The sequence below is a fragment of the Gossypium raimondii genome, chromosome 8, assembly GCF_025698545.1.
Source record: "Gossypium raimondii isolate GPD5lz chromosome 8, ASM2569854v1, whole genome shotgun sequence".
In the NCBI taxonomy this organism is placed as follows: Eukaryota; Viridiplantae; Streptophyta; class Magnoliopsida; order Malvales; family Malvaceae; genus Gossypium; species Gossypium raimondii.
In genome coordinates this window covers 61,627,803-61,641,289 of record NC_068572.1, presented here as the reverse complement: position 1 = coordinate 61,641,289, position 13,487 = coordinate 61,627,803, and the positions used below count along the sequence as shown (strand labels likewise).

Sequence of the window (13,487 nt, the reverse complement as noted above, 5' to 3'; positions counted from 1 at the left end):
GACCTTCGATATAATTTATCCTATTGGTTTTATAAGAAACAACTAACTTTATTCTTATTATTTTATATTGTTTAAGCTTTTGGGCCAGCTTAATTTGACCCGAAGTGAAATTGATATCAACACGAAAAAGATATACAAAATTTTGAGTCCAAATTCGATTTTATCCATAATTTCATTAGATATGTTCACGAGACAAGTTGTGGATTGGATCGAGTTTTCTTTCTAAAAATATTTCCACACTCGAGTTTGAGCTATTAAAGCCCTTTCAAAAAAAATATTTTTATTTAATTTTAATTATAAAAATATATAAATAAGGTAAACTATATTTAATGTTATAAAAATATATAAAACATGAGTAAGTTTATATTTTGATCACTTAACTTCAAAAACTACAATATGATCATTGGATTATTCGAAAGTTTTCATTTAAGTTATTAAACTATTCAAAAGTTTTTATTTAAATCACTGAGCTGCTAAGTTTTATTTAAGAAAAAATCTGACTAGTGAGCTCCAAGCAACGATTAAACGATTAGTATAGTAGAGTTACTCATTGAAGAGTATAAGAACATACTTTAGATCATGTTCAACCTTAAGGATTGTTTGAGAGTACAGTTGTCTAATGTTTAGGGTTGGAATGAGCCCAAAAAAATATTTTTTTTAACTTTTAATGTGAAAAAAAATTTAAACTAAAACAAATTAATTAAATGCTTAGGTTTTCGATTTTTCACCATAAATACTTCATCTCCTAGGCCCCAAACAAATTTCAGCTTTTATTTTATTTCATTTTATAATTTTTTTTTAAAAGGGGCATAATTTATTGTTTTATCTAAGGCCCCAAAAATATCAAGAATGAGCTTGCTTTAGATCAAAGTAAATCTAATGATCAGCGTCAGAGATTAGAGAAAAAAATTATTTAGATTTTGATGTTTAAAATTATTTCATAAATTAAAAGATAAAAATCTGAACTGTAGAAGCAAAAGTGAGCCATTATGGTGACCTAGGTAGCAATTTAGACCTGTTCATGGGTCGGGCCAGGTGGCCCGACCCGAAGGCCATTCCCAAAATGTGGAAGGGTTTAGGAAAAAACATAGGCCCAAAAAATTGGCTTGGATAAAAAAATAAGGTCCATTTAAAAAACGAGTCAGGCTTCAGATAAGGCATTTTTAGCCCCGGCCCCGAGCCCGGCCCGAATTCACTAAAGGACAAAAAAATCTATTTTTTAAATATTATTTTCTTATTGTTTTCTCCCTATTTTGCTACCATTTTACTATTATGTTGCTACTATTTTGTTGTTATTGTTTGGATATTGTATAAAACTTATTTTATTGTTAATTTTGTTATTATTTTAGAGGTATTTGCTTGTTAAGTTGCATCAATCTTAGTGTTATTTAAGTATACATATTTTTTAAAAATTATTTTCAATTTGTTGAGAAATATTTATTTTGATGTTTTTATCATTTTTAATGTATTATATATTTTTTAAAATCATATAAAAATTAATATGGGCGGACCGAGTCGGGCCCGAGTTTTAACATTTTTATTCGGGTGGAGCTTGGACAAAATTTTAGGCCCATTTTTTGAGTCAGGCCTAACAAATAGCCCTAAAATATTAGTTGAGCTCGATCTAAACCCGGCCCGGCCCATGCACACCTCTAAGTAGCATCCTCAAAAAAAATTAGAATTTTTGAATTCTCCCTGAAATTTTTAGAAAATTTTAATTAGGCTCCCTCAAATTTTTGAAAATTCTCATTAATCTCACAAGAATTTTAATTAGACTCCCAAAATTCTTTTAAAAAATTGTCATTAAACTCGTAAAATTTTTAAAAAAATTACTAAACCTCCCAAAACTTAATCCCAAGATCTGCCACTATATAGAAGATAAAATGAATGAGAGCTTTGATTAATGCAATTGTGCGGTTAGTGCAAACAGAAAAATTATACAATAATAATTTTAATAACCTACTGATTTAAATTAAAAGTTTTAAATAATTTAATGATAATTTTATAATTTTTTTTGAAAATGAGAGAGGAAAACCTATAATTACTAAAAAGGTTAGTCTCTCTAAGTTTATTTTTAATCAGTAAAACGAGCCAAACTTAGCGACTTGCTACTCGCTACTCGCTAATTGGCTAACGGGGTCAATCTTAGCGTAGTCGCCACGACCGAGGAAAAAACACAAATTTTTCTCGTGTCCACGACGCGTTCGAGAAAATGCCACAACCAGTATCTTGACCATTCACTTTCCACGAAATTGTCTGCCCCCCAAAACTAAGCTCTTCACAGTATAAAAATCATCGCCATTCCCCTCAAAATTCATCATATTTCTTTATAAACTTTCCCCGTTTCTCTTCGTTTCCCCTTAAAAAAGAAAACCCAGAAATTCTCCTTTCTTCTTTTCCTTTAATATTTACTTAATTTTGTTAGTTCATAATTATTCGAAGATGATGAGTTCAATAAAGGTGCTTGTTGTTCAAGTCATTGTGGCGTTGTTGTTCGCAGTTTCGCAACTCGGTTACGGGCAAACGATGGATTCTTCGCCGGCACCGGCGCCGGGTCCATCGAATGATGGTGCTGCGATTGATCAAGGAATTGCTTATATGCTGCTTTTGATTGCCTTGGCAATTACTTACCTCATCCATTGATTTTTTTTTATTTAGATTTATTCATATATGACCTTCCCCTTTTTTCAAATTTTCAGTAGTTATATGAGTATTGTAAATCCAGTAAATAATGAAACCAGTTTATTTTTTATTTATTTTGCTTCTCTTGGAATATTTTAGATTTTCCTGTGGTAAATCCGTAGACAAATATTTTTCTAGTGTAATTTGCTAAAATATTTTTCAATTTTGATTTTTTGTTATTATTAATTTTTAAAATAGTTAAATTATTTTTAACGAAAATGTTGATTAAAAACATTAATCAACAATTTTGGCAACCCATATAGCAAATTATGTATATTTTACGACAATATAATACTATCTATTTACAAAATATTCAAACAAATTATAACTAATATATATATACATAATTTCATAAAAATAAAACATATATAATATGAAATATACATGAATTGTCATATTTAAAAATTAATGTCTTAATCAGTATTTTCGTTAAAAAATAACAACAATTCCACTCTTTTAAAAAGAATAATAGTCAAATTTAACTCAATTAAAATTTAAAATATATAAACTTACTATATATTCTAAAATTCTAAAAATTATTTTTAGCATATGAAAACTTTCCTCGAAAGAAAGTGCATTACAAGCAAATACGAGCCCAGGTTTTATACAACATGTAGTTGGATTTGATTTGGTTTGAGTTAATATTATAATTAATTTTTTATGAAATATGTTATTATTAATTATTAATATTTAATACAAATAAAAATCTATTTAATTTATTTAAATAAAATAAAATGTTTATATTTGATACACATCTATATCTATACTTATACTATATATAAAATGAAAGGCTTTAGGGCCTTCCTTCTTTTCCACCTATTCTTGCTTTTACTTTTCTTTTTATATTATTAAAAATAATGGTTAAATTTAGTCCTTTTATTTTTATATTATATAAAATATTAAATTTTGGTTCTTATAATAGGTTCAAATTTGAGATTTAATCTTTGTATTTTAATTATTAACACTCAATGTTCATAATATCATTAGTTAATCTAAATATTTTATTTTAATTAAAATGCTAACATGAAATTTTATAATTGTTAACAACATTAAAACACTTTGTTAAATTCATATTTATTATAATGTCATTTTTGTCACATGATTATTGAGTGAGTATTTTTATTATTATTTTAGAATGCCACACCAGCAAAATTCTACTGGTATTAACAATTGGACCTAGATTTTCAAATTCAAAAAATAAAAGGACTAAATTCTAAATATACAAAGAGTATAAAAACTTTGAGCATATTGTAAACTTTAAAATTTAACTATTAGTCAAAAAATAATTAACCCATCACGAAGCGTGGGTCGAAAATCAATACTGGTCAATAATAAAACCTCAATATCACTAAATTATTGGTAAGTTTACATTGTGGTCACTCAATTTCAAAAAGTTACAAAATGACCATCGAACTATTCAAAAGTTTCATTTAAATCACTGAGATATTAAAATCGCTGTTTTATGGCCTTCTATGTATGCACCACCTACACCAATTGAAAACTCGCATTCTCCTCATTTTTTATAATTTAATTTTTTTCATAAAATAACTTTAAACGTTACGGATCTACAAATCTAAATCTAAATAGCTTTCTTTTTTCGTCTCCAACACTAACCGTCAAATCAACTTGAATCTAATGCATGTTAATCTATTTGTTGATGGGTATTGATCCACCATACTGATCGTCGAATCTTCGCTTGGAGCTTGCTAACCAGACTTTAAAAAATAACTTAATAGCTTTGTGACTTAAATAAACTTTTTTGAATAATTGAATAATTTAAATGAAAACTTTTAAATTATTTAGTGATCGTTTTATAACTTTAAAGTTAAATGACCAAAACGTAAACTTACTAATAATTTAGTGATATAAAGTATAATTTACCTACCAATAAACTACAACCCACCATGTAAATTTTTTATTGATTTTATTGAATAATATTATGACACGTGGTCAATAAAATTAATTAATTTTATTTACAATACGTCACAATCCTCTAATTGGCCTTCCAAAACTAAATACCAAGCTATTTTTCCACGGAACTCCTTGGTGGCATTGTGATTGCATATTGGTAAATTCTGCTATTAGTCCCTATATTTTTGCGTAAGTTGTTGATTTAATCTTTATATTTTAATTCGGTCAGATTTAGTCTTCATACTTTTCAAATTTTGAAATTTCAATATTAAGCCAAATAATAATTGTTAAATATGTTTGATTAAATGTAATACTAGTATTATACTATACATAAAATTGTAAATTTAGTTTATGTTCTCGAATTGGACCACTCTTGGTTTCTATACTTTTAAAATGTGAAATCCTAGCATTGGAACAAACAAGAACTGTTAACTCCATTAATTACTTTTTGTGCGTAATCAATATGTTTACACATGTGATAATATATTACTCGCGTCATGTTTTAAAATTAATAGAGCTTAACTTATTGAATTTAATAACTACCACATGATTAGGACTGAATTTTAATTCAAAAAGTACAAGAACTATAAATAGACAAATTAACTTATAGGGATTGTAAGGACTAAACCCACAATTTATGTATAGTACATTGATAGATGAAATAACTTAACCTTGTAGATTTGCCTCTCTCAAGTCTCATGCTTGTTTTTCTATTGGTTCAGTTAAAATTCGAATTGAACTTGTATTGGTTGAATTAATTGAAATTTTAAAAGCATAACCGTCAACTTAATTGAAGTGTATTATTAACAACTAACGAGGTATTGACACAGTTGTCAAAGGTCGAGGTTTTGGACCTTGCTTATGCCTTGCATAGGTTTTGTCCGGTTATTTTTGGATTAGTCTAGTGTTTGTGTATTATAGTTGTTCAGACAGTAAAAGTATCATAAAGGCTTATGCATTAAGAGTCGGATTGCATTTTACCCTTTATACTAAAAAATAGACAAATTAATCCACGTATCTTAGATCAAAGAGCAAGTTGGTTTTTTTTGTGGAAAATTTTATTCATTTCTACTGTTAAAAATTAGTCATTTTACGTTAACATGAGGTACACATGGCACATGTGTCACTATCTAGTTATCTCGTCAGCTACACCAGTTTTTAATAATAAATATGGATAGAATTTTTAATAAAAAAAAGACCAAGTTGTTATTTGATCTAATATTCATTGACTAATTTGCTTATATTTTGAGTAGAATAGACAAAATACAATACAACTCTTAGTACAAAACCTTTACCTTATTCGAACATATATTTATACTTCCTTTACCTTGATCGGGCATATATTTATACTTATCATGTAATTATATTATTTTTATCGGTGAAACTTTCGAATAGAAGTTTATTATTGACAAATGAACCGAGAGGAAACAAATTCAATTAATTCGATAAATTTTCGTTTAGCAAAACAAAATTAACCATCCAACAATTTTAATTGATATTTTGTAAATCTAACCAAACCATAAAAGAAAAACATAATAATAAATTAACAACCATCGAATATCCAAATAATACATTAAAAATTCAAAATAAATAAAAATATAAAACTTATACAAAAATCATAATTGGGTAAATTATACCAAGCTCACTAAATTATTAGTAATTTTACGTTTTGGTCATTTAACTTCAAAAAATTTCAAAATAATTATTAAATTATTCGAAAACTTTTGTTTAAGTCATTGGGTTGTTAAAATTACTGCTGTATGATTTATTTGTTCGCATCGCCTACACTAATTGAAAGCTCTCATTCTCCTTCTCTTTTACAAATTAGTTTTTTTTCCATAAAACAACTTTAAACGTCACAAGTTTGCGAATTAAAATCAAAATAATATTTTTTTTCGATCTTCGACACTAATTGACAGATTTACTTGGATCTAAGGTATGTTCTTCTGCTCGTCGAAGTGTGCTGATCCACCATACCTATTATCGAATCGTAGCTTGAAGCTCGCTAGCCTAACTTAAAAAAAAAAACCTTAGCAACCCAACAACTTAAATAAAAAATTTTGAATAGCTTAATGACTTAAATAAAAACTTTCGAACAGTCATTAACTATTTTGTAACTTTTTAAAGTTAAGTGACCAAAACGTAAACTTATTAATAATTTAATAACTTTGAGTGTAATTTACCTATCCTGTAAAAAAATTAAAATCTTAAACCTTTGATTAATTCAAATAAATTCGATTAATTTCGTAAATAGAATCAAATTAACAAATAACTAAAAGTTTTATGAAAAGTATATTTTGAACTGATTTTTTATAGTTAACCTTTTAATCGAACCGCAATCCAAAATCACCCCTAATTTCTCTCTTTCTATTTATTTATGTTTCGACAGCTTTAATTTTTACATTTAATTCTTCATTTTATTTATTTATTTTCCAATTACCGAAACTTTTTAAAGCGCGTAATTGTTTAGCGTCATTTTAATTTCTTGTTCTTATAATAAAAAGCTTATATATATATATATATGTCATAATATATCCCTCCGTTTTATCTATTTGTCTTTTGGCTTTGTTGGGGGAAAAAGGAAACAGCAAAAGCCCCAGTAAAAAGAGGCAATTCGATTTGGGTATGTTTTAATGTTTATTTTTTTGTTCATTTGGTGCATTCTTTTGCAGCAATCGGTTGTTGGGTATTTATTGTTAAGCAATTTTTTATTAGAGAAATGTAATTTTTTTAATCGATTTGGGGGATTAGTTTTTGGTTTATCATCTGATTTTTATTGAGTACACAAATTGATTTTTTGTTTTAAATCAGGTTTTTTTTAGAGCTTATGCTGAAATTTTTTGAAAGCTTTGGACTTTTCTTTGCCGTAAAAAAAGATTGGTAAAGTTTTAAAGTATTTTGGGTTCTGAAATTGATTAAGATTTAGTTTTAGTATTTGGGTTTTTTTTTTCTAAGCAAAAGATCAACGGATTTTAAAAAAAATGATGATCAGAGTGGAGATTTTACAGCTTAAATGATGGTTTTACACTTAGTTTTTTTGATGATATAAACATGCAATTTAGACATGGTTTACTAGTACTTTTAGGTCTAAAATTTATGATCTATGATTTGATGAACTAGAAATTTTGAGGTTGCAGTGAAAATTGATTATAAACTCTATTGAATGAATTATGAATTCCCATTTTTTGTTGAATATTTGTTTCATATTTCTTGCTAAAATTAAATGAATATCCATTTAAATAAATGTTAATTCCATTTTTTTTGGTTATGATTTAGTAGGAGGTTTCCTCTTTGGATGGGAAAGAATGCAAGTTTTGAGAGGCGGAATTCGACAATCGAAGAGGATCAACGACAATCCGGAGAGCTCTGCTTCCTTAGTTCCGACTGCTCGGAATGCTGCTGGTAATATCTTTGAAATTTTAATGTTTTCTATAAATCTGATGTACTTGCTGTTTCATTTTATAATATGAATCTGTGATCAGCTAATAGAGGTAGAGGTAGAGGGAGAGGTAGGGGTAGAGGGCGCGGAGGAATGAATCCTGAAGAAAATCAAAAGCTTGTTGGTCCCAGTGCTTGTGGCCGGGGTTGCAATGGAATAAACTTGCCAGTGAGACAGGTCGTTGAAAAAAGTGCGGAAAAACCGGTTGCTGTCAAGGAAGAAGGAAGTACTAGTTCACTACCTGAAAGGGTATTAATTTTCCTTCTTGGGTCATTAGTTTGCTGTTTGTATTATGGAATGATAATTGTTAAGTGTCTCGTTTTTGTGGGTTAGTATGTCAAATTGTTCAATGTAATTACTTCAACTATACCGACTAGGCACTCTCTTTTGGGCTATGTTTGACTATATGGCCAAATTTGACCACTTATAGTCAAGGGCGAAGCCAGAATTGTTTTTAGAGGGGGCTGAGATTAAGTTATATATTTTTGAGAGCTAAATGCAATTTCACAATTGTATTGGCTTATATCTTTATGGTTTTCAAAAAGACTAAATTGAAATTCTAGCATTTTTTGGGAGCCAAACTATAATTTTACCATATATTATCCTAAGATTTTATAAACTTTTGGGGTCTACCCCCCCTTCCGTTTGCCCCTGCTTATACTTAATTTTCGTCTTCAAATTTAACGCACTAAGCCTTTTCAAGTGATTTGTACTAAGGGTATTTGCTTCTCCTTTTGCAGGTACAACTTGGTAACTCTCCTGTGTACAAGTTAGACAGAAAACTCGGTAAAGGGGGTTTCGGGCAAGTTTTTGTTGGAAGAAGGATATCTGGTGGGACGGGGCGCAGTGGACCAGATGCTTTCGAGGTTCCGTTTCACTTTAACGCTTTAGTGAAACCTGAACAAAATTCAGCGCACATATTGACTATGGTGTTGTTAATGCCATTATCGTGCTTCGTTTTACAGGTTGCTTTGAAGTTTGAGCATCAAAATGGTAAAGGATGTAGTTCGGGTCCTCCTTATGAGTGGCAAGTATATAGGTATGGCACTTTTCTGGCAAAAGTATTATGGAGGTACTTATACTAGGAGTCAGATTACATTTTGCTTTCTCTACTAAAAAAATGGGCAAATTATTCCCTGTATGTTAGATCAAATAACAAATTAATCTTTTTTGTTAAAAATATCATCTATTTGTACTATTAAAAATTAATGTGGCTGATGGAGTAACTGGACAGTGACACGTGGTGTGCCACGTGTACCTCATGCTGACATATAGGGGCCAATTTTTAACTGCAGAAATGGATGGAATTTCTAACATACACGGACTAATTTGCTCATTTCTTAGTATAGGGGCAAACTGCAATCCGATTCCTAGTATAGGGGCCTATAGGGTACTATTGTCCAGATTTCTCTCTTACTGTTGTCCGAACTTAAAATTTTATGACCTAATTTGTTTCATTTCTGAAAATTACTGTCAGCACTCTTAATGGTTGTTATGGACTTCCCTTGGTTCATTACAAAGGTCAACTCGGAGGCTACTACATTCTTGTGGGTTCCTCAGTAAAGAATTTCAAATGCAGTGTTATATTTTACGAAAGAAAAAAAAATTGAGTCCTTATTGATGTTTCTTTTGAATCTTGTGAATCTAGGTCATGGATATGCTAGGTCCGAGTTTATGGGATGTTTGGAACTCAAACAACCAGATGTAAGAAACTATATATTCTTCTTTTAACATTATTCTCACGTGCTTTGAAGTTTCGTATATGATCTTCTATTTTATTGTGTTGTGTTTGCTCTTGGTATAGGCTGACAGAAGAGATGGTTGCTTGTATAGCCATGGAGGCAATATCGATTCTCGAGCAGCTTCATTTGAAAGGGTACTTTCAAAATTGTTGCATTCCATTCTTTTTTACCTCACTTCTTTTACTCCTTGTTGTATATTGTTCGTATTTCTAATCTCTACTTCAGTTTTGTACATGGAGATGTTAAGCCCGAGAACTTTTTGCTTGGCCAGCCTGGGACCTCAAAGGAGAAGACCTTGTATCTGGTTGATCTTGGTCTGGGTATGGCTGCTTTCATATCCTTATATATATATATTAGAGGTGCTTTACGATTTTAAGCATTTATTGTGGAACAACCTAATAATTCTTGAACTTTTTCAGCTTCGAGATGGAAAGAGGCAGCTTCTGCACGTCATGTTGATTATGACCAAAAACCTGATGTGTTTAGGTAATGAACTGGAAGCGAATAAGACTGCTTCTTTTAGGTCACTAACACAAACATTTGTCTGCAAATTTTGATTATTTGCCAATTTGAATTTTATTATTGTTTTTTTCATTTTAGGGGAACTGTACGTTATGCAAGTGTACATGCACATTTGGGTAGGACTGGGAGTCGAAGGGATGACCTCGAGTCATTGGCTTATACACTCATATTTCTACTAAGAGGAAAGCTTCCCTGGCAAGGTTACATAGTAAGTTTATTCAACTGCTCCACTATTTTTTTTTTTTCAGAAATTTATAGCTTAATTGCTGTCTTTTGCTGTTAACGTGTTCATTTTCGTGTATACGGCTGCAGGGTGAGAACAAAGGATTTCTTGTTTGTAAGAAGAAGATGGGAACTTCTCCAGCGGCGCTTTGTTCCTTGTGTCCTCCACCATTTCAACAGTTTCTCGAAATTGTAACCAATATGAAATTCGATGAAGAACCCAATTACTCAAAGCTTATTTCCCTTTTTCATAACAGCATAGATTTCAATTCGTCAATACATCCTATCCAAATCGATGGAGCTATTAAGGTTCTTACCCGGCATTTTATCTTGTGTTGGCCAATACCTTTCCTTATATATATATATAGATTGATGAATCCTTAATACGTCAGGTGGGTCAAAAACGGGAAAGATCACTCACCGAGTTGGAAGATGGTGAGCAGCTTAAAAAGAGAGTTCGGCTCGGGTCTCCTGCTTCTCAATGGATCTCAATCTATAATTCCCGAACCTCGATGAAACAGAGGTAAAACTACTCTTCAAAACCAAATATCTCATATTTGGTATAATCTGCCATTCTCTTTTGACCGTGTCTACAAGTGCATGTATCTTTTGGCGGCTTTATATGCTTCACCAATCATTTGAATAGGGGCAATGCCCTTACGGAAATGTAACTTTAGACCATCTCGATGAAATCCATGTAACAATAAGATACCAATGCTAGAATTTCCAATTGCCTAAACTGAACCCCTTGCATGAGCCAATTTTCTCGAATTTGATTCTTCTTTGTTATAATCCATGGTACGTATCACAGGTATCACTTTAACGTTATGGATTCGAGACTCAACCAGCACGTGGAGAAAGGAAAAGAAGATGGGTTGTATATTAGCTGTGTAGCGTCGTCATCGAATCTATGGGCCATTGTTATGGATGCAGGGACGGGGTTTACATCTCAGGTTTATGAGTTATCACCAATCTTTTTGCATAAGGTAAAGACGTAACAGTTCGGTTTTCAGCTTTTTTAGTTTCGTAATTTTAATCAGTGAAGTTTATCTTTCTTACGGTTTATATAATCAGGAGTGGATAATGGAACAATGGGAGAAGAATTACTACATCACTTCCGTTGCCGGAGCATGCAACGGCAGTGCACTGGTCATTATGTCGAAAGGTAATTGAAACCTTTTTAAGATGCATGTTTGCCTTAATCTTTTTGAGTTATTATTTTCACCGTAGTAAATTGTCTGTAAGGGCGAGCTTTGTCGTTATTACTGTGTCGACGGTAAAAGTAGTATCATAGAGACCTCTGTATTTGGAGCCAGATTACATTTTGTCCTCTTTACTCAAAAAATGATCAAATTAGTCTTTATATTTTAGATCAAAGAGCAAATTGGTCATTTTGTAAAAAATCCATCTATTTTTACGGTCTCTGTATTTTAGCATGATTCTATCTTACACATTAATTTTTAACTGTACAAATGGATAGATTTTTAAATAGAAAGGATTAATTTGCTCATTGATCTAACGTATAGGAATTAATTTGCCTAATTTTTTAGTAGAAGGGGCACAATGCGTGACTCCTAGTACAAGGGCCTTCATTGTACTTTTACCGTTATATTGATCAACTCTCGATGACTGTATCTTATGATTATGTTGTAATAAAGCTCGATGCCGGTAATGCTGATATTTCTTTTCTCCTTATGGCTACTAAAGGTACCCCCTATACGCAACAATCCTACAAAGTTACTGACGTATTTCCCTTCAAATGGATTAATAAGAAATGGAAAGAAGGCTTCTCCGTGACCTCGATGACTGCTGCAGGCAACAAATGGGGCATCGTTATGTCTCGAAACGCAGGCTATCGTCTTCAGGTTTGTCCAATTTCCAGTCTATAATACTCTGTTACGTAATAACTGCATCAATCACTTGCGTCTTTTTTCCTTTGTCAATTAGGTTGTTGAACTTGATTTCCTTTACCCGAGCGAGGGGATTCATCGAAGATGGGAAAAAGGGTTTCGGATTACATCGGCAGCGGCTACGGAGGATCAAGCTGCATTCATACTTAGTGCACCCAAGAGAAAATCACAAGATGTGATGCAAGAAACTTTGCGTACATCTGCTTTTCCTAGTACCCAAGTAAAGGTAAATATATATTTTTTTGCATGATTTTTATTGTGTAATTAATTTTGATCTGAGCCCGAGAATCTAATCCGGTTAACCCAAACTCTAACCCTGGTTGATCATAAAAAATTAATAGCCCGAACTTGAAAATAATCCAAACTAAAAATGATTTGAAATTGGATTGACCGAAATGACCTGAACCCAAGAATCCAATCGAATTAACCTGAACTCAATCTCGATAGAAAGTCAATAACCCCAACCTGAAAAGTGATCCAAACCAGAAATGATTTGAACTTGGATTGACCAAACTGACCTGAACTCAAGGATCCAATCCGATTAACCCGAACTCAAACCTGATTGAAGATAAAAAGCCAATAACCCGAACCCGAAAATGATCCAAATCAGAAATGATTCGAACTTGGATTGACCAAACTGACCCGAACCCGAGAATCCAATATTAACTAGAACTAAAACCTGAATGATCCAAACCGGAAATGATTTGAACTTGGATTGACTGAGTCCGAGATGTATTGGCTAATGATTTATTTCATTTATCTATTTTGTAGGATAAATGGCTGAAAAATCTGTATATTTCATCCATTTGCTATGGAAGGACAGTGTCTTGAAGTTTATTATTTGGAAGAAGGTAACCTGCAGCTACAAGTAAACTCGAAACATATTGTTATCTTAAATCGAGCTTGAACTTAAAAAATCGAACTTATCTGAGTTGTATTTTTGAGCTTCGAATTTCGATTCAATATCAAAGCTTATTATAGTCTATATTTCAAGTGTTAAATGAAATTTAATGGCTTAATGCGTAATTTAGTATCTAAGTTTTGTCGCTTTTTTCTTTT

At 31.1% G+C, this 13,487-nt stretch overlaps 1 protein-coding gene across 2 annotated transcripts; it reads left to right on the top strand.

The window, feature by feature from the left end:
• The first annotated feature begins 7,034 nt into the window (after positions 1 to 7,034).
• LOC105792888 (casein kinase 1-like protein HD16) lies at positions 7,035 to 13,413 on the top strand. Of its 2 annotated transcripts, none has more exons than XM_012621729.2 (18): positions 7,035 to 7,216; positions 7,873 to 7,995; positions 8,076 to 8,281; positions 8,773 to 8,898; positions 8,998 to 9,071; positions 9,510 to 9,579; positions 9,681 to 9,736; positions 9,837 to 9,908; positions 10,000 to 10,094; positions 10,194 to 10,260; positions 10,375 to 10,504; positions 10,609 to 10,827; positions 10,911 to 11,041; positions 11,330 to 11,504; positions 11,593 to 11,683; positions 12,226 to 12,383; positions 12,466 to 12,654; positions 13,200 to 13,413. In XM_012621729.2, the coding sequence occupies exons 2-18, from the start codon at positions 7,899 to 7,901 to the stop codon at positions 13,257 to 13,259; spliced, it is 2,016 nt and encodes a 671-aa protein (XP_012477183.1). In that variant the 5' UTR covers positions 7,035 to 7,216; positions 7,873 to 7,898; the 3' UTR covers positions 13,260 to 13,413. The 2 variants fall into 2 exon arrangements, with proteins under 2 accessions (XP_012477183.1, XP_012477182.1); XM_012621728.2 differs by having other exon boundaries at positions 7,870 to 7,995.
• Positions 13,414 to 13,487: the final 74 nt, after the last annotated feature.

Bases quoted from the DNA above. Each gene is read 5' to 3' on its own strand.
- LOC105792888 (XM_012621729.2), top strand. From the start codon at position 7,899: ATGCAAGTTTTGAGAGGCGGAATTCGACAATCGAAGAGGATCAACGAC. The intron at 8,899-8,997 runs GTTCCGTTTCAC...TTCGTTTTACAG, and splicing joins GTGGACCAGATGCTTTCGAG to GTTGCTTTGAAGTTTGAGCA. The intron at 9,737-9,836 runs GTAAGAAACTAT...CTCTTGGTATAG, and splicing joins TGGAACTCAAACAACCAGAT to GCTGACAGAAGAGATGGTTG.